The sequence below is a fragment of the Octopus sinensis genome, linkage group LG7, assembly GCF_006345805.1.
Source record: "Octopus sinensis linkage group LG7, ASM634580v1, whole genome shotgun sequence".
NCBI lineage: Eukaryota > Metazoa > Mollusca > Cephalopoda > Octopoda > Octopodidae > Octopus > Octopus sinensis.
Genome location: NC_043003.1, coordinates 30,201,987 through 30,224,252, shown reverse-complemented (window position 1 = coordinate 30,224,252; position 22,266 = coordinate 30,201,987). Strand labels below are relative to the sequence as shown.

General features: G+C 35.4%; 2 protein-coding genes across 6 annotated transcripts in view; one reads left to right on the top strand and one right to left on the bottom strand.

The window, feature by feature from the left end:
- LOC115214080 (zinc finger protein 62 homolog) overlaps nucleotides 1-21,719 on the top strand; it is a 433,795-nt gene extending 412,076 nt beyond the window's left edge. The window contains exons 6-7 of the mRNA XM_029783125.2: nucleotides 19,175-19,968; nucleotides 21,335-21,719. Of these exons, the coding sequence (XP_029638985.2) occupies nucleotides 19,175-19,968; nucleotides 21,335-21,564 (1,024 nt within the window). The 3' untranslated portion in view covers nucleotides 21,565-21,719. The remainder of the gene's footprint in view (nucleotides 1-19,174; nucleotides 19,969-21,334) is intronic.
- LOC115213851 (zinc finger protein OZF) overlaps nucleotides 8,097-22,266 on the bottom strand; it is a 42,236-nt gene continuing 28,066 nt past the window's right edge. For 3 of the 5 annotated variants that reach the window (XM_036504343.1, XM_029782790.2, XM_036504342.1), the window contains one exon: nucleotides 8,097-9,567. In XM_036504343.1, coding sequence (XP_036360236.1) covers nucleotides 8,431-9,567 — 1,137 coding nt within the window. In that variant the 3' untranslated portion in view covers nucleotides 8,097-8,430. Of the gene's footprint in view, nucleotides 10,464-16,410; nucleotides 16,841-22,266 lie in introns of those variants that run through there. The other 2 variants (XM_036504344.1, XM_029782814.2) reach the window with 2 other exon arrangements.

The window sequence follows — 22,266 nt, the reverse complement described above, 5'->3', positions numbered from 1 at the left end:
ATTCCATTACTCTGAACTCATGTAAACATAACCAGCATGGCAAAATGAGAAAAAGCAAGACCTATTATTTGTGTCAGACTGAAATTCTCTACTGTTCCAGAATCCTTTGCAACTGAATGCAAAAGTATTTGTGTCAATATAAGCATTGACCCTTTAGCATTTAAACTGGCCATATCCAGCCAAAATATTCTTCCTATTTTATGTTCAAACTGGCAAGATCCAGCCTCTCATGCCTACCCTACAATGTTAATCTAAAAATATATATAATCTCACAGCTACAAGATAATGCAGGATAAATTGAAAACAATGTGAATTACATTTGACAGAATAATCTGAAAGCTAGAGGGTTAAACTGGTCAAAACCTACTGTAAACAATGGAGTTTGTATACTGTTTCCTGATTAATAAATTACCCTTTCCTTAACCCTTTTGATATCATTCCACTCAAGACTACCCCTAGTTCTGTGATACAAACTTCCTCTTTAAAAGAGATCTACTTTATATAAAAATTTAAATTATGCTTCAAATACCAACTTAATATTGATAAAATTATTTTACTTAATTCTTCATAATTTTCAAAATGAATTATAAGGTGGTATATTTCAACAGAAACAAGGTAACAAAAGGGCTATATTATTTATATTTCTAGCTGATCTATCTTTAATTAATTTAACGTTTTGCCTGTTTACATTTGTAAACAGGCTATCAGAAATGTTGATATGGAGAAGTTAAAAAAAAAGTGAATAGCATTTGTCACAAATCTAGAAGTACATTAGACTAGAACTTATCCCTGTATCCATAGCTTTAAAATGACCAGGCGGATATAATACCCCTTACCCTGCCCTCAAAGGGCATCAGACTGCTGCAGGATTAAACTCCAGATGCTGCTGGTACTTTTTTTGAATTGAGTAGACTGAAGCAATGTGAAATGAAGTGTTTTGCTCAAGAACACTATGCCCTATCCAGTTTGGGAATTGAAACCACAAACTTACAATTGTGAGTTCAACACCTGCCTTCACTGAACATTAATGCAGTAGATATTTGATGGTTTCAAAGTGGTGAGCTGGCAGAATCGTTACCCACTGGGCAAAATACTTAGTGGAATTTTGTCCATGTTACGTTCTCAGTTCAAATTCCACAGAGGTTGACTTTATTTTACATCCTTTCAGGGTTGATAAAACAAATACCAGTTGTGGACTGAGGTCGATGTAATCAACTTACCTGCTCCCTAAAATTTCAGGCCTTGTGCCTATAGTAGAAAGGATTTCTGGCTGTGTGATTAAAAATCTTGCTTTGCAACCACATGGTTTTGGGTTCAGTCCCAAACATTAGAAAATGTCTTCTATTATATCCCCGGCCAACCAATGCCTTGTGTGTGAATTTGATAGATGAAAACTGTGGAATACTGTCATATGTATGTATATGTCTTTGTAACCTCCACTACACTTGACAACTGGCTTTGGTTTGTTATAACTTAGCAGTTATGCACAAGAGACTGATAGAATAAGTACCAGACTTTAAAAATAAGTAATGGTGTTGATTTGTTCAGGTAGACTTTTCAAGATGGTGCCCCAGCATAGCCACAATAAATTAACTGGGACAAGTAAAAATAGATAAGCACATAACCAGAAATGTTTTGGGGTAGGACATAGTTGATTAAGTCAACCCCAATATATTCAAATCAACAAAGAGTCTCTATAAGATTACTCAACCTGCTACAAATAACAATCAAGCACCTCTCAAATCACATTCTGATATCTTATAAAAATAAGACACGTTGGATAATCTACTCCTAGACACAGTGTCTGAAATAAAACTGGATGGTCATAGTTGGAATGCTTTAGACTATATGTCTCTTGATTGAAGTACCTGGGTTTAAATAGCATCAATAATCACCCAAGGATATTGCTTGCATTTATTTTACCAACCTCCAATCTGTAAACTTCTACCTATGAGGACAAGACAAAACCAACTGCCATACTATAATAGTCCTTTGCCATATTGTGGTCGACATAACGCGCACTCAGTACATAATGGATTTTTCTCGTTAATATATGTAAATTTATATAGTGGACCCCTCAGTATATTGCAGGTTTCTGTGGCCGATAGGTATTTATATTTTTTAGCTTTTAATTATTTTTGTGGGAGGTTTTGGAATGTAACACCCGTGATAGTTGAGGGAAATACTGTAGACCTAATTAAATCTGCTAATAGTAGGTGCAAGCATGGCTGTGTGGTTAAGAAGTTTGCTTCCCAATCAAATAGTTTTTGATTCAGTCCCACTATGTGGCATCTTGAGCTGTGCTCCCGGACTGACCAATGTCTTCAGAATGGATTCAGATGACAGGAACTGAAAGAATCCTGTCTTATAAATATGTATGTTTGTCTCTTTGTCTTGACATCATGTGTTTGTCATGCAAGCTGTTCCAGTGACTTCTAATATTCAGTGGAAACATGTTAGGCCATGGGGAAATATTACATTCTTTGGAATCAGATGAGGGTTGGCAACAGGAAAGGTATCTGGCAATAGAAAATCCACCTCAATATACTCTATTTGACCTATATAAGTATTGAAAAGTGAATGTTAAAACATTGAAATGTCATTTTCATCCGTTCTTTGATTTGTGTTACAATTATTTTTAATTTTAGTAATAAATTTCACACAATATAATCCATAGCCAAACACCTAGGCTGTCCTTGAACAAAACCTTAGAAAATCTAATGGAATCATGACAGCATAGTCTCTTTCAACAGCCAGAAGACACAATCACTATCCATACAATAATATAAAGCTCCCTCTCTGTTCAATGAATATGAAATCATGTTGCTGCTACACACAAACATTGAGCCTCCATGAAACAGTGGCGAATGATGTTTTCTTCTTGATGTTGGTAGAGACAGAGTGTGTTTAGCTGACTAAAGATGTTACTGAGATGGGGTAATGATAGCTTTATCAAAATTTGCTGGAGGCTTTTGAATGTCAATCTCAGTACATTTTATTTAGTTTGTCATACCTAAACACTAATAAATTTCAGCTAACTATGCAGTAAAATAATTTTGATGATGAAATAGAGGAGAAGACTATAAATAGTATATTTTTTGTGCTCACTTCCATTACTTGTCCAAAGGTTGAATAAGAGATAGAAGCTTGGCTTCTTGAGGCCAACAGCAATGACTGAGTGAAATATTAAATATAATACACATTTAATATGAATATAAATTTACACATGCAGGCATGGCTGTATGGCCAAGAAGTCTGCTTCTCAACCACTTGCTTTTAGATTCATTCTCACAGCATGGTACCTTGGGCAAGTGTCTTCTGCTATAGCCCAGGGCTAACCAAAACCTTGTAATTGGATTTGGCTGACAGAAACTGAAAGAAGTCTGTGTGTGTGTACTGATGATGACAGATTAAACCTGTGGTTGGAGCAAAGCTTCCACCAGATCAAGGGTGACATGGTAGTAGAAGTGTGAGGCCAACAAAGTTATAAAAGAGAAGAGATGGGATTGGAAAGACTGGAAGAGTGGTGGTAACAAAGAACCATATCAGATAGCTAAAAGAGAGACTAGCCATCAGATAGGCAGATGCAGAAGGAAAGAGGTCTGCCAATGTCTTGCAGCACAAAGATCAGATACTTGATGTGTTCCATATTGCTACACAGTGTGTTAGAGATAATCGAGATGTTGTGGGAGAGAAGTGTGTACAGATAGTTGTACACTTGCTCTTAGTGATCCTGAAAAGAAAATGGTATGAAAGAGCTACTATGAAAAACTATTAAATGCAGAGAATGAATGGGAGAAAGGGAATCTTCCTCATGTGAACCCAACAGAGGTACCAGCTGGCCTAGTTTACAACAGCATCATAGATAAGGCAATTAAAGATATGAAAACAGGGAAGGCCCCTGGTCCATCAGGAGTCACTGCTGAGATGCTTAAGTAAACTGATACAGATGGATACAGTCTAGTTACCCGTATAGTTAATCAGGTTATGCAAGAAGGCATAATCCCAAGTGACTGGCACAGCAGCATCATAGTCAGCTGTTACATGGGCAAAGAAGATGCGTTAAATAGAAGTAATTATAGAGGCATCAAATTACTGGACCAGGTGATGAAAGTGGCGGAGAGAGTTATAGCCCAATTAATTAGGAATGGAATTAGATCAGATGAAATCCAGGAGAAAGTACCACAGATAATATTGTCATAGTCGGGCAACTGCAAGAGGAATATTTAGCAAAGAACAAGCTGTTGTACTTGGCATTTGTTGATCTAGAGAAAGCCTTTGACAGAGTACCTCACTCAGTGATATTTTGGACTCAAAGGAAGTGGAAGCTAGGGATAGATGATTGGCTTTTAAAAGCAGCACAGACCACGTACAGGGGTGCTGTTGGTAATGTAAGAGTTGGCCTTCGGTACAGCGATGAATTTAGTGAACAAGCAGGTGCTCACCAAGGCTCGGTCCACAGCCACTTGCAATTCATCGTTGTCCTGCAGGCCATAACAGGAATTTAAGACTGGAAGCTCATGGGAACTACTATATGCTGATGATCTTGCTCTCAGCACAATCTGGAACAGAATTAGAAACAAAATTCCAGGTGTGGAAACAGAATCTGGAATCAAAGGGTCTTAAAGTAAACTTAGCAAAGACCAAGGTCTTAGCAAGAGATCGAACAGGATCCTTCACCCTTCCAGTAAATGGCCCTGCTTGATGTGTAGGCAGAAATTCCTTTCAGTGAACCTAGTGCAAGTTGTGGACACACAAGAGGTGCAGTAGAATAGTAGGAAGGTTAACAGAGAAAGCAGTGTTAGCATGTGGGTGATGTATGGAAGCTATAAAGACCCCCAGATACACAAGAAACTGTTTTCCTCAAATGTATAAGTGGCTCTCTGGAAGTTGTAGATAATTTTTGCTACCTAGGTAACCTAATCAGCAGCGGAGGAGGTTGTATAAAAAGTGTAATTGCTAGAATAAGAATAGGATGAAGAAAGTTCAGACAGCTGTTACCTGTTTTGCATGATGCATGTGTACAAACTATGATGCTACAAGGTGGTGAGAAGTGGACTCTTAATGCAGAGGACACGCAATGGTTGGAGAGGAATGAAGCTGGTATACTCATCTGGATATGCAATGTCAGTGTGCATATGCGACAGAGCAATGGAGTATTGAGAGAGAAGTTGGGATAAGAGGTATTATATGCAGTGTGCGAGAGAAGAGACTATGCTGGTTTGGTTGTGTAATGTGGATGGATGAGGATAGTTGCATGACCCAGGAAGAAATAGGATGAAGTATTGAAGGCTAATCTCAAAATGCTGAGCCTTATGAAGATGACAGAGGCCTGAGATATGTGGCATATTGCTATAATCAACAAGACCCATCCACCACAACAAAATTGAGATTCTAAAATCAAGATGCCATGTAAAAAGTATTGGTATGGGTGCTGGTGTTAGCAATGGCATCCAGTTGTAGAAACCAAGCTAAAGCAGACTATGGAACTTAGTGCAGCCTCTGACTTGCCGGTTCCCCTCAAGCTGTCCAATCCATGCCAGCATAGAAAACAGAAGTTAAATGTTGATGATGATGATGAAGTGTGTTTGTATCTCTCCTTCCTTGAACATCACTAACAGTTGTAAACTAAGCATTACTGTTGTATGATGTTCATTTCTTATCTTCCATGAAAACATATCTGGCCACAAAGAAATATGACCTTAATGGAAAGAAGTGAGGGTTGGTGATGTGATGGGCATCCAGGCATACAAAATCTCCCTCAACAAACTATGTCTGAACCATGCAAGTATGGAAAAGTGGACATTAAACTGATGATGATGATACATACATATATATACAATAATATTTGATATAAATATTGGTTAGTTGATTTCTCTCAAGTTACACTTTACATTGTATACTGAAAGTAAAGGACAACTACAGAGTTAACATATGTGGTGCAGGTTGATTGTCTTATAATTTTCTGATTAAAGCACATACTTCTTATGAAATTTTGCAGATAGGTTTGTGATGAAGTGGATTGCTATCGTATTGAGAAAATTTAGAAAACAATGTATTTATTGCAAATATACAAATGAAAAAAATTTGCTTTACCTAATTTTAAGGTAAATATATTTCTTTTGAAAATTTGTAATCATTTCATCATTTTGTATACGTAAAATAAAATTTGATATAAGTTAAATTATTATTGTATGTCATATTTTTTGATATTATGCATGGATGAGGGCAAAAGTATATTTTGAAAATGACAGGTAATGCTCTAGTGTGTGTGTGTATGTATATATATATAATGCTGCAGACACTACTTATTTTAATTGCATAACTTTTCAAAGTGTCAAAACATTTAGCACCAGTTCCTGGTAAAATGACCAACTACATATGCAAATGAAGTCAAATATATTTAAATTACTCTTAACATCTCAAAGAATCCAGCTCATTTATATATTTATCTTTTATGTTAGAAAATTTTATAACATTCATGCTACTGAATAAGGAATAATGTTTTTACCTCAGCACTTGAATTAAGCAAATGCTACATCTCTAAAAGATTTTCTCTAGTTTCAGCAAATGAATTTTTTAGGAGCCTTTCAGACAAGTATGGGCTATTGCAAAAAATGGTACACACACATATCTAGACAGAAATAATGATGGAACTTAATTTCTAGTTAACTCTTGCAACAATGCTGATTTATTAACTACTTGTCTTATTCACAGCACCATTAAATACACCCTTAACTACTTTTTCTACCTTTGTACATATCTTAATTTCTCATTGTCCACCAGTCTATTTAACTTGGAAACCTACCGAAGACATTTTCTAAATACCAAAAACCAAGGTGTCATCTTAGTGCTGGGTTACTAACTTCCAGCAATTATTTCAAGAAATATATAGAATCCAAGAGTTCATGTTTTTATACAAAGTCAAACTACATTCTCAAGTGTTAACTCTCTTGTAGTAATGTTCCTGATTACTTACAACCATTGTTAACTGACATTTGTATTTTCTCACAGTACATGATACTATCCAATCATTTTCAAAAGTACCATACTATACAATCTCATAAACTAAGTAATTAGCTTAACATCACCCTATCTTCATTATCTGTGAGGAAACTATATCTGAACAATCTGTGAGGAAACTATAACTTTTTCTTGTCATTTCAATTGTTTTATTAACAAACTCACATTGATCACTACAGCTAGACTTTCAGCTTATATCAATAGAACTATGCTTTTGCTATACCTTCAGTTTCTTTATTTAAGAACTTATGACACTGATACATCCATATCATTTTGGATACACTTTCCCCACAGTGACATTGTAATTCACATATATATATATACTATTATACAATTTGAAACACTTCACCTTAATGTAAAACAGCAACAAATTTCTAGCAAGGCACACCTGGCATGTATCATCCAGCCTAGGGTCTAGGTATTTCTTGGCATTACACACTTTTTACCTCTTCAAAAGTCCTCACCTTTGATAACCCTTCTACCTCACATTTCTACTGTTATATTACCCCCTGCATGGCTGGGGGACCTGCTATACTTGTACAATAAGTCTTTTACAACATATTATGTTTTATTTGTATCTAGTACTTCACTATGCTATAATCCATAACATATTTTTCTAATTCCTTTCAGGGACATCTAACTTTTACATTGTCTGTTCCAAACTCATGACTATTCGTAACTTTATAATTTTGTTTTTATATTCTTTGCAGCATATAGTGAGCTTCTTTCAGTAAAAGTTCAATTTTTACAGAAAATCACCCTTCTTTCATGTACACACGCTGTAGTAGGAAGGACAGATGAAATAGATTTTTTCCTAGATGGCAACTTTGAACTCCCAAAACACAACTGTAAACATTTCATAGTATTAAAATAGTGAAAAAATTTTGAGTAACCAAATTAGATATTAAAGTTAATTCAGAATGAATCAGTAAAGTGAATTACATTTACATAAAGTTTAATTATAAAATATTACAATTCATTTGGAAATTACATTGACATTGTACCATATAAATGTTAATATTGTTACATGTACAACTGGGGGGAAAAAATTAAATGTTCAACATATGATTGTCTGTAAAAAAAATTATAACTCGAAAACATTACAGTGAAGCTTTTTTTTTTAATCAATCTGTGTGTATAATTTCATTAAAGAATTTTTCAATCATCTCGACCATCTGGCTTGTATTTGATACAACTGATTGGTTTACAATATTAACAATTACTACATATTACAACACTGATATATAATTTAAGTTCAGATATTACAAAATATTCTCAAATAATTCAGGTAATATTATATAAGCATGGCTTTCATTAATTTTCTGTAATATATAAAATTTCATTGCATCGTTTTACAGGAATTTCTTTGTGGTGTCATAATATATTAATTTATACAAGTTCTTCCAACTATTTCTCTTGTTTTATGGTTTGTTTTGCATGCACCTTTTGCTTGTGATTAGTCAAACTCCTTTTTATAGAGAAAGTTTTATCACAGATATCGCAACCATACGGTTTCTCACCTGTGTGAACAGGTTTGTGACGAGTTAAATGCTGATTATCAGAGAAGGTTTTACCACAAATATCACAACTAAATGGTCTTTCACCTGTGTGGCCACGTAGATGAATTTTTAAATGTGTGCTCTGAGTGAATGCCTTCCCACAAACATCACAACGATGTGGATGCTCACCTGTGTGAACAGGCTTGTGACGAGTTAAACTTTGGTTGTCAGCATAAGCTTTACCACAAATATCACAGCTATATGGCCTTTCACCTGTATGCCCACGTATATGAATTGTTAAATGACCTCTTTGAGTGAATGTTTTACCACATATATCACAGTGGTGTGGCTTCTCACCTGTATGAACCCGTACATGCTGAGTTAAATGACTATTTTGAGAAAATGTTTTACCACAGGTGTTACAGTGGTATGGTTTCTCACCTGTGTGGATGCGTATGTGATTAGTTAGTCTACTACTGCTAGAGAATGTTTTACCACAAATATCACAGTGGTATGGTTTATTTCCTGTGTGACCTTGTACGTGACTAGTCAAACTATTATATCCAGAGAAAGTTTTACCACAGATATCACAATGGTATGGTTTTTCCCCAGTGTGAATACGTTTGTGATTTGTCAAAGTACTTCTTCCAGAGAATGCTTTCCCACAGACATCACAACGATGTGGCTTTTCATTTGTGTGAACTGATTTGTGAACATTCAAATAAGAGCTTCGAGAGAATGTTTTACCACAAATACCACACTGATATGGTTTCTCTCCTGTATGAATAAGTTTATGACGAGTTAAACTGTCAATCTGTGAGAATGATTTCCCACAGATTTCACAGCGGTGTGGTTTCTCTCCTGAGTGAATATACTTGTGTCTACTCAAATGACCATACTGTGTGAACCTTCTGCCACAAACCTTACAATGATATGGCTTTTCATCAGTATGAATACGTCTATGATTAGTCAAAGTGCTGCTCTGAGAAAAGGTTTTATCACAAATGTCACATCGATATGGTTTAATACTTCTGTGTATAGTTCTGTGCCTTCTCAGATAACATCTCCGAGAAAATATTTTACCACAAATTAAGCATTCAAAATCAGTCTGATCTGACTGAACACCCTTAGAGAATGAACGGTTTTTAACAGATGTTTTGTTACACATTTTGGAATATTTAAGCTTTATGCTTGTAAGAAGGACATTATATTGTGAGAATGTCTTCTTACGAATGTCAAAATGATATGCTTTCTTCTGTGTATCTACACATTCCTGATTAGTTATGTCATCAGATTCAGGTTGTTTTTCACATGCCTGGCTCTCCTCCAGTTTATCCTCCATGATTTTCTTACAAATATTTAAAAATTTTTTATTTAATTTCAAATGTGTACTGAAAGAAACTGAATTCTCTGAAACTTTTCAATAAATATTTACCATGTATTTTCTCTTACTGAGAAAAAAAAAACATGATATTTGACAAAGTCTGTAGATGTCTCAATTGTAAAGAAACAGATTTAAGATATTTTATTGGGACAGTTTCTCTTGCTAGAGTTCAATCTTGAAATTAAAAATCAGCAACTTGAAAACTCACTCCAGTTCTCAAGCTATACAGATAGGAAAAAGTTCCCATCAAAACAAATGAAATCTTCATGTTCCACAACTCAATTATAGACTGTTTACAGCTTTAATTTTAATTTCACAAAAGATCAAGGTTATAACGCTGGTTGGTGTTATTAAGGGTATCCAGCCATGAAAACACTACCAAAACAGTGAAACCTGGTGCAATCTTCTGCCTAGCTAGCCCCTGTCAAACTGTCCAACCCATGCCAGCATGGAAAACAGATGTTAAATGATAATGATGAAAGAACAATTAATAGGTTTCTTGATAATGTCTGTTTTCTGTTTTCAAAATCTGACAAAGTTCTTTATAAATCTTGAATCTGCAATGAAAAGGTAACAGAAAAGTTATTAGAGAGGAGGGACTCGACCAGAGACACTAACTGTTAGAATAATAAAGAAAAATCAGAAAATGTGTATAAAGGAAAGACACAATAGGAAGGACATTTATCAAAACTCTAAAGCAGGGATAATAGTAATGAGATACACATACATAAAAATAATAACAGGAGCTTTTGGTGGAACTAAAATACAGAATGTTTTTAGTAAGGTTATGAACACTCAGAATACCATTACTATGAAAGTTAAGTTAGTACTAACATATTTAATGTTGGGGAAAAGAGAAAAGCAAACCTTAAAAATAATTAACTTGTTAAATAAACGAAAGAACAACAATATCTAGTGACTAATATCATATTATTTTAAATGAGTTTTAAGCCCATTACTACCTCACCAGCAATGTACAGATTTCACAGTATATGCTAATGTCATGATGGCAAAACTACAAACTTTATACTATATACTTGGTTATAAAGGATATCAACAGCATGTAAAATGTTTTGAACTTCTTATAAAATATACTTCACATATGAGGTTATAATAAAGCTGAAACGTACAATTTCTTCAATCATGAAACAATTCCTGAATCTCAATCAAGTTGTAATGATATTAAAGAAACCAGTTCTTATTAATTAACCAGCCAGCTATAAGGAGAAAAGTCTGTAGCATCATTTGGTAGCTGGAGTTTTGTAGTAGTACTATAAAATGCAACTTTAATTAATTGTGACATGAGATCAAGTCACTCTTGTAGGAACCTGCTAACACTCATTCCCATTCTATTCATTGGAATTTCATACATTTGGAGAGATTGTAAAAGTTTCAGCAAAAAGATGAATGTTTGTAACATCATCCTGCCAAACTACAGCTGTCAATGGCAATTAGTATCAGTTTCAACTTGGCTTCAGTTGCAATGCAAGTAGTATCATTTAAACATATTATAATGCATGTGTATAAAGACATTGTGAACGATAACTATTTCAGCAAGGCACTCAATAATCTAAAGATTGCCAAATAGTTACGTGTATGCTTCGCTGATGAACTCATAATAATGGAAATAATTTTAACCAGTTACTAATAATTTTTTTCTCATTGCACACACACATATATATATATATATATATATATATATTCATCATCATCAGCAGCAGCAGCAGCATTTAACATCCATTTTCCATGCTGGAATGGATTGGATGGTTTCACAGGAGCTGGCAGGCTGAAGAGCTGCTTAGGCTACATGTCTGTTGTGGTATAGTTTCTATGGTTGGATGCCCTTCCTAACAACCATTTTACAGAGTGTACTGGGTGCTTTTTACATGGCACCAGCACCCATGAGCCTTCAAGATTAGGATTGATCAGCGGTAGGGGGTCATGCCTGTATGGAAGGACAACCATGATTTTGCTTAGCTTGACATGTCTTCTCAAGTACAGCAAACTGCCAGACGTCTTGGTCCTTTGCCATCCCCCCAGTGAGGGCCAGATGCTGAAGATCTTTTCTCATCACTTTGCCGCAACCCCTTCTGCAAGTTTTCTCCACAATTAGATTGGTACTTTTTGAAGCAGCTGTCCCCATCTATACACAAGACATGATCATATCAGTACAATCTTCTCTCTTGCACACTACATCTGATGCCTCATATACCCAGTTTCTCTCTCAAATCACTTACACTCTGTCGTATATGTACACTAACATTACCCATCCAGTAGACCATACTAGCTTCATATCTTTCAAGCCTTTGCATGTCCTCAGTAGTCACAGTCCATGTCTGACTGCCATGTAGCATAGCTGCTTGTACACAGGCATCATACACTCTCACTCTGAGGAAGAGGCCCTATGTTAATGACAGAGGTAGTAGTTCACTGAACTTTGCCCAGCCCATTCTTATTCTAGCAGTTAATGCTTTCGGAACAAAAATCACCACTGCTAACTTGGTTAGCTAAATAACAAAAATTGTCTACTACTTCTAAGGATCATCTCTGATATTTGAGGGAGTCTATTTTCTGTGCATTCCTGGTGTCTAGCATACCTGCACATCCGACACATGTAAAGACTGGGTACACCGTATATACATATGTGCATGTGTCATCATCATTATTGTTTTACATCTGCTTTTCATGCTAGAACGGGTTGTATGGGTTGTCATGGACCATATCAGTTCTTACTTATAGTTACTGCCCACCTAGATAGGTTAGAGGCCTATATCTGATTCTTAAGTTTCATTTTTGTCATGGCTTCTGTCTGGAAGTCCTTCCTAACACCAACCACTCTTACAGTGTACCGGATACATTTTATCAAGGCCCCAGTACTAAAGTTTGTCATACCTTTGACAAGACTATGAGGGTCCCCTCAACCTTATGTCTCTGTTTGCTCACAAACCCCTTTACACAATGTTCTGGGTAGGTTACTAGAGGAATCAGCACTTATGCTGTAATGTGTTCTTGTCTTCAGGTCTACATGGTTGAGGTGATGAATAGAAAAACTAGGTTGGGTGGAAGACAAAAACAATAGTGCAGTAGTAGAAACCATGACTGGGATAAGAGAGTAGCAGAAAGGAAAAGAGTACAATAAATATTAATAGAGGTGGATAATGGCATGTCAATACCAAGTGGATGGATTGTAAAGCAAGATATGAAGGGAACATGGGACCACAGAATCATTATTTATATCTTATGAGTTTTATGATGACAGATATCCACATCATGGCTCATTTGAAATACCAAGACAGAAACGACATATTTACTTCATTGGGTGCAAACATAATTTCCACTGATTCTTAGATATCATTAGGTCACCAAAATGCCTTTTTCCTTCTCGTAATGCATATTCTTTTAAAATCAAAGTATCTTTTTCTATTATAAACCATTTTGTTTTCGTTTTGATATTTCAAGAAAGCCAGTTTTTATATCATCTTGTTTCTTTGAAATTACATCATAAGTTTTCACAATTACTAAGCATTTTTGCTTAAGACATACATGTTTAAAGAAATTACAGTTTTTAGCGCACTATGTAATTTCTGACTCTATAAAACATACACACACACACACTATAACAGACAGTTTGATCCGGCCTTAGATAACATAGTTTCATGGGTGTAGGATACATCCACCTCATCAGATGTTCAAAGTAATGTGCAGCTGAGACAAACTGTTATTAAATACAATTAACTCCAACCGAATGCATCCAGTCATGTGTGTGTGTGTGTGTGTAAAATTCAAATTTTAGTGAATAAAACTACTTTCAGAATCCTAATTTCAGTTGTGTGAAACACAGGAAAACTAAATAAGAAAGGAAAAATAATGATGTTCCTGGAGACATTGCTGATGATCTCAGTGAGAGTGAAGTTTCCATTTCAAATGGCTCCAATGACGCTGCCAATACTCTACTGATGGTGTCCTGTACAGGGCTGATGATGATAATGATTTCAAATTTTGGCACAAGGCCAGCAATTTCGGGGAGTGGGTAAGTCGATTGCATTGACCCCAGTAGTACTCAACTGATACTTAACCCTGCCGCTTCTTTTCTCATGAGATTTGGAACTTTTAAGGGTATTCTTTCCTTTCCACGTGCATAAACGTCAAAATTCAATTATATGATTATTTGTTCATTTCAGTGAGATTTTCTTATTTATTTACTTTTGTTTTTGTGATGTGTGGAAGGTGACATTTGCTTTGAAGTGAGAGGTGAAAATGAAAGATGTATGAACATGTATATGAAAGATAGTGGGTGTACATGTGTGTACCTGTGTGTGTGTGTTTGTGTGCACTGTGTTCAGCTCTATGTACTTGTAGTCAGTCACACAAACGCATACCTATTATCTTTCATATACGTGTACATACATAAATACATATGCATGCATCTTTTTTATGTATGTGTGAGAGAGAGAGAGAGAGCGAGTGAAGGTGTGTGTGTTCTCATGTATGTATTTTTTTGCCTGCAAAGGCAATGTTTCTGTTAAAAAAGGAAACCGAACCAGTCTGCAAGTTCTATGTAAAGAGTACCTGCTGGAATGGTAACATAGGGATAGGCTGCAGATTTGCTCATTTCAAATCCCATGTGAGTGGTACTTATTCCACTTGCCCGAAGACCACCACACACAGATCCCAGGAGGAAAGAAACTGTGGATGCAGTGCAGACAGTGGCTGTTGAACAACAGGCTTTTTTTGTAGGTTGCACAAAAGATTGTAAAGCAGCTAACCTGGCTTCACCAAACATCCTGTGTGAGGAACACATACCTGTATTCGCGACCACCTCAAACAACAAGAGATCCAGGGTGGTCACCTCTCGCACTTCTGCATATGTTAAACCAATGGCCGCTACTGACACCCTATATGTCACACCAGTATGCTTGCTGAACATCAGGGGCCTCGTAACGTCCCAACAACACAAAACACAGCACCTGAGAGACTTAGTCACATGTAACCAAGCAATATGCATGTCACTAACCAGAAACTATGCTGGTCCTATGGACCACTGCTCTCAACTGTGGTCACCCTACAGTGTTGGATTAGTAGTAGAACTTGAGGCAGTTCAGCAATGAAACAGCTGAGCTACTGGGAGAGACTGAAAGAGCTACAACTATACTCCCTGGAGTGAAGACGGGAGAGGCATGCAATTATATTTGGGCAGAAGGTACTGGAGGGACTGGCACCAAAATTTGGAATCATGTTATACCAGATCCCAAATTGGATGTCACTGCACTATTCCAAAGGTTCCAGCTGCCCCATTTAAGGTGAGGACCATGTACTGCAATAGCTTCGGATTCAAGGACCCACATCTATTTAACGCATTGCCAAAACATTTCAGGGCTCACCATGGAGTGGAGGGAAAAGTTTTCAAGAAACAACTTGACTTTTTGCTATCCAAAATCCCACATGAACCAATATCCAAGGCAAGAAACTCAAAAGAGGCAGCAGTGTCAAACTTCCTCCTTCATCAAAAGCCAATCACATAGGATTGGCCATTAAAAAAGTGATGACACTGACGGTGGCCCAGGACGGCCACAGCCTTAGGCTGAAATATAAAAGAATAAATACATACACACGATTGTGTAGAAAAATGCATACAAGAGAACACACACCTGCACTCACATGCACATGCATACAAAAAAGGTGCATGCATATGTATGTACGTATATATGAAAGATAATGGTTGTACATGTGTGTTTGTATGCTGAACGCATCGCGCGCGCGCGCACTCGTACACCCACTATCTTTTATAAACACGTACATACATCTTTCACTTTCTCCTCTCACTTCAAAGGAAATGACGCCCTCCACACGTCATGAAAACAAAAGAAATAAAAAAAAATTACGGAAATTAGCGAATGACCAGCCGATCCATTTGACGTTTAGGCGGGTGAAAACGAAAGAACACCCTTTTAAATGACAGTCAGTTCAAACTCCTGTCAATAATTTAATAAATGCGATATCAAATAAATCACACACTTCACAATTTCTTGTCGACCAAAGTGTAGCGATTTCTAACAAATGTTTTCTTTTCGATAATGTTATCTAAAGTTAAAGCAATAAATTAAATAACATTTTCACTTTTCGTTCAGGGAAAACACTTTACTTTTGACAAGATAAATACTTTTTTACTCGGATGAACGTCCTGCATACGAAGAAAGCGCCAAATCTGGGTGTATGCAAGGTATCAAGACAGACTTACAAACTGATTTGATTGAAATAAATTCAATGAAATTCACTGAGATAATAACAATGGAGAATATTGTGACAATATGTGACGATTAATAACAAATAATTCAATATCACCAATATTAGTGCTGGTGAGTAGTTTCTAAAATTCAATATCACGGATGTTTAACTTTTAAGTGGAGATTAAACATAGCATTAATACATATTGCGATTTGTTACAAGAGATATTTGCATTACAAATATTAAAACATAATATTCAATAATAAGCTGACAACTTACTGTTTTCTTTATTTCTTTTTCTTACTGTTAGGTGTAATAATATTTAGAAACAAGCAGATTTGTGGCTCTTAAGAGACAATTTAGACACGATTATTTAGTAAACTTCCACTTTATAATATAGCACTAACTAAACGATGTATTTTAAACCTGAACTAATTAATGCTTCGAATTACCAGCCACACTTTCGTAACAGCGAAAGCACGTTAGTGTAGAAAAAACGTAAATAAAATTTAGCTAAGAGAAATGGGTAGATTTTTAATGAAATTCTTCAAAAATTATCTTTCCGATCCTTTTTGTATGCTTCTAATGATTGCAGTTAGTGATATACTTTGTTTCCCCGACATAAAGGGAAATTTCAATTAGGAATTTGGGACGTACTTCATTTAATACAGCAATATTCAGTCAAGTTAATGCAGTGAGCTGGCAGAATCGTTAGCATGCTGGGCATGGATGTTAAATGCTGGTGATGATGATGATGATGATGATGAATATATATCATGCTAGCATGGAAAACGGACGCTAAACGATGATGATGATGACAGTGAGAAAAAATCATTAGTAACTGATTAAAATTATCTCCATTATTATGAGCTCATCAGCGAAGCATACACGTAACTATTTGGCAATCTTTAGATTATGGAGTGCCTCGCTTAAATACTTAAAAATTCACAATGTCTTTATACACATGCATTATCACCTTCACCTTGGCTGACCAGTCCGTCGGGTGTCCATTTGACACCGCTGGTCACAGCACGCTGTCCACTCCTCCCTGGATTGTGCCTTTCTCATCGATGTGAACCCAATCGTAACTGCACTGTCGTAGAGGCATTCCGGGTGGTTGTTTCCATTATAATATGCTGAAATGATACTACTTGCATTGCAAATTAAGCCAAGTTGAAACTGATGCTAATTGCCATTGACAACTGCAGTTTGACAGGATGATGTTACAAACATTCATCTTTTTGCTGAAACTTTTACAATCTCTGCAAATGTATGAAATTCCAATGAATACAATGAGAATGAGTGTTAACAAGTTCCTACAAGAGTGACTTGGTCTCCTGTCGCAAATAATTGTAGTTGCATTTTATAGTACTACTACAAAACTCCAGCTACCAAATGATGCTACAGGCTTTTCTCCTTATGGCTGGCTGGTTAATAAGAACTGGTTTCTTTAATATCATTACAACTTGATTGAGATTCAGGAATTGTCTCATGATTGAATAAATTGTACATGTTTCAGCTTTATTATAACCTCATATGTGAAGTATATTTTATAAGAAGTTCAAAACATTTTATATGCTATTGATATCCCTGAGTTATTTATTGCCTAAACATTTCTACTACTCTACACCAACCACTGTATAACCAAGTATATAGTATAAAGTTTGTGGTTTCGCCATCATGACTTTAGCATATACTGTGAGATCTGTACATTGCTGGTGAGGTGGTAATAGGCTTAAAACTCATTTAAAATAATATGATATTAGTCACTGGATATTGTTGTTGTTTCCTTTTTTTAACAAGTTAATTATTTTTAGGGTTTGCTTTTCTCTTTTCCCCAACATTAAATATGTTAGTACTAACTTAACTTTCATAGTAATGGTATTCTGAGTGTTCATAACCAAACTAAAAACATTCTGTATTTTAATTCCACCAAAAGCTCCTGTTATTATTTTTATGTATGTGTATCTCATTACTATTATCCCTGCTTTAGAGTTTTGATAAATGTCTTTCCTATATAGACATTTTCTGATTTTTCTTTATTATTCTAACAGTTAATGTCTCTGGTCAAGTCCCTCCTCTCTAATAACTTTTCTGTTACCTTTTCATTGACTCTCTAATATTCTGTTTCAGGGTTTGTGGTAACATTGAGATGGTGACTGCAGATTCAAGATTTATAAAGAACTTTGTCAGATTTTGAAAACAGAATACAGACATCATCAAGAAACTTATTGATTGTTCTTTCATCATCATCATTTTACATCTGTTTTCCATGCAGGCATGGGTTGGACAGTTTGACAAGGGCTAGCTAGGCAGAAGACTGCACCAGGTTTCACTGTTTTGGTAGTGTTTTCATGGCTGGATACCCTTACTAACACCAACCAGCATTATAACCTTGATTTTTTCGTGAAATTAAAATTTCAGCTGTAAACAGTTTATAATTGAGTTGTGGAACATGAAGATTTCATTGGTTTTGTTGGAAACTCTTTCATATCTGTATAGCTTGAGCACTGTAGTCAGTTTTCAAGTTGCTGAGTTTTAATTCCAAGATTGAATTCTAGCAAGAGAAACTGTCCCAATAAAATATCTTAAATCTGTTTCTTTACAATTGAGACATCTACAGACTTCGTCAAATATCATGTTTTTTTTTCTCAGTAAGAGAAAATACATGGTAAATATTTATTGAAAAGTTTCAGAGAATTCAGCTTCTTTCAGTACACATTTGAAATTAAATAAAAAAAATTTTTAATATTTGTAAGAAAATCATGGAGGATAAACTGGAGGAGAGCCAGGCATGTGAAAAACAACCTGAATCTGATAACATAACTAATCAGGAGTGTGTAGATGCACAGAAGAAACCATATCGTTTTGTCATTGGTAAGAAGACATTCTCACAACATAGTGACATTTGTGATAAAACCTTTTCTGAGAGAACCACTTTGACTAACTATAGACCTATTCATACTGATGAAAAGTGATATCATTGTAAGGTTTGTGGCAGAAGGTTCAGACAGTCTGGTCATTTGAGGAATCACAAAAATACTCACACAGGAGAGAAACCACACTGCTGTGACATCTGTGGGGAATCATTCTCAGAGATGGGCAGTTTATCTCTTCACAAACGTATTCATACAGGAGAGAAACCATATCAGTGTGGTATTTGTGGTAGAAAATTCGCTCGAAGCTCTTATTTGAATAATCACAAATCAGTTCACACAAATGAAAAGCCACATCGTTGTGATGTCTGTGGGAAAGGATTCTCTATAAGAACTTCTTTGACTAGTCACAAACGTATTCACACTGGGGAAAAACCATACCATTGTGATATCTGTGGTAAAACTTTCTCTGGATATAATACTTTCACTAATCACAGAAACCGTCACACAGGATATAAACCATACAGCTGTGATGTTTGTGGTAAAACATTTACTACCAGTAGTGACCGAACTTATCACATACGCATCCACACAGGTGAGAAACCACACCACTGTGATATATGTGGTAAAACATTCTCTCATAAGAACAGTTTAACTCTACATCTACGGATTCATACAGGTGAGAAGCCACACCACTGTGATATATGTGGTAAAACATTCACTCAAAGAGGTCATTTAAGAGTTCATATACGTGGGCATAAAGCTTACGCTGACGACCAAAGTTTAACTTATCACACACCTGTTCGTCATTGTGATGTTTGTGGGAAGGCATTCACACAGAGCACACAATTGACAATTCATCTACGTCGTCACACAGGTGAAAGACCATTTAGTTGTGATATTTGTGGTAAAGTATTTTATGATAAGCAGGGTTTGTCTCGTCACATGCCTGTTCACACAGGTGTGAAACCATATCTTTGTGATATCTGTGATAAAACTTTCTCTACGAAAAAGGTTTTGATTAATCACAAGCAAAAAGCACATAAAAAGCAAACCATAAAACAAGAGAAATAGTTGGAAGAACTTGTATAAATTAATATATTATGACACCACAAAGAAATTCTTGTAAAACGATGCAATGAAATTTTATGTTACAGAAAATTAATGAAAGCCATGCTTATATAATGTTACTCGAGTTATTTGAGATATTTTTTTTTGTAATATCTAGTAATTGAACTCAAGGGGAAAAAAAAGCTGTCCTAATACAATATCTTGAAATTGTTTCCTGTGACAGAAGTATTTACAGGCTTCATCAAGCATCACTTTTTGCCTCAAGAAAAAGAAATACCATTGATACTTCAGTGTTTATTTGGAAGTATCAGAAAAATTTATCAAATTTTTAAAACTTTTCATACAAAATATAAAGGAATATATGGAGGTGAAACTTTATGTGAATCAGGTTTGTGATCAAGCACAGCCTGAAACTAATGACATATCAAATATGTGTAGATCCACAGAAGAAATCATATCTCTTGAACATTAATAAGAAAACATTCACACAATCAAATGCCATATTGAAACAAAAAATGTTTCCGAAATGTTGGAAGAAGAAATATATTTACAGTAAAACAATTACTAAACTCTAAGAGTACTTTAACAAGTCAGAAAGTTTGTAAATGCTCAGTATGTGGTAAAATATTTTCTCAAAATTGCCACATGACTAAACACAAGTGTATACACAGAAGCAAGAAAAAACACTATTGTGATATCTGTGGCAGAACCTTTTCTGAGAGCAGTACTTTGACTAATCATAAACGTATTCATACTGGTGAAAAGCCATACTACTATGCTATTTGCAGTAGAACATTCACTCAGTATGGTTATTTCAGTAGACATAAATATACTCACTCAGGTGAGAAACCATATAACTGTGATATGTGTGGGAAATCATTCTCTCAGAGTGATAAATTAGCTATTCACAAACGTATTCACACAGGTGAAAAACCATATCAGTGTGGTATTTGTGCTAAAACATTTTCTCGAAGTTCTGATTTGAATAGACCACAAGGACATTCACACAAATGAGAAGCCATACCACTGTGATGTCTGTGGGAAAACCTTCTCTGGAAGAAGTAAAACGACTAACCACCAACGTACTCACACAGGTGTGAAACCATACTACTGTGAAATCTGTGGAAAAACATTCTCTAGTAAATTATCTACACACAAACGAATCCACACAGGTGAGAAACCATACCACTGTGATATATGTGGAAAAAAATTCTTTCAGAATGGTCATTTAACTCGGCATTTACGTGTTCAAACAGGTGAGAAACCATACCACTGTGATATTTGTGGTAAAACATTTTATGATAATCAGAGTTTAACTCGTCACATACCTGTTCACACAGGTGAGAAACCATATCATTGTGATATCTGTGATAAAACTTTCTCTAAGAAAAAGATTTTGACTAATCATAAGCAAAAAGCACATAAAAAGCAAACCATAAAACAAGAGAATAAGTTGGAAGAATTTGTACAAATTATTACTTCATGAAGTATAAAACATACAACAGAACTGTATTGAAAGTGGAGGAAGGTAGACAAGAGTCGTATGTTCATTCAGCCATAACATTTTTCTTCCAGAACTTTCTTCAACACAGTACTGGAACTGAATGTAAATTTACATATGTTTATGTAACTAGCTTACAGAAGGTTTGTGTAAATAAAGTTATAATGTTTTATAATTAAACTTTATATAAACCTCTTCATTGATTCAATTTGGTATAAAATTAATATCTGATGTGATCACACTGACATCTGTCACTATTTTGATGTTAAACAGTTGATAATTGTGACAGTTACTTTTGCCTCTGTGGATTAAAATTCCAATAATCTTGAAAAGCCATTTCATCAGCTCTTTCAGCCAAATATAGTTTGTGATTTTGGAAGAAGAGTGATTAATTATAAAAATCCAACATTAATTTAAATAGATTCTTTGTAGGTTATTGTGTTCAAATTGTCAAATATATTTGAAAAGACATAAATGAATGATATTTAGAACAGAGCAATGACAGGGAAGGAGAAATCTGACTCAATGGAATTAGTAGCATCTGTTTAAACATAATTATAGCATAGCCACTTATTCATTCAGGCCCTTGGCTCTTCCTAGGGCACAGGCCATAATAATCTCTTTTCACTTACTCTTGTCCTAGGATATCCCCTCTAGTTTCCCCCCAGTTCCATCTTGATCTTCTCA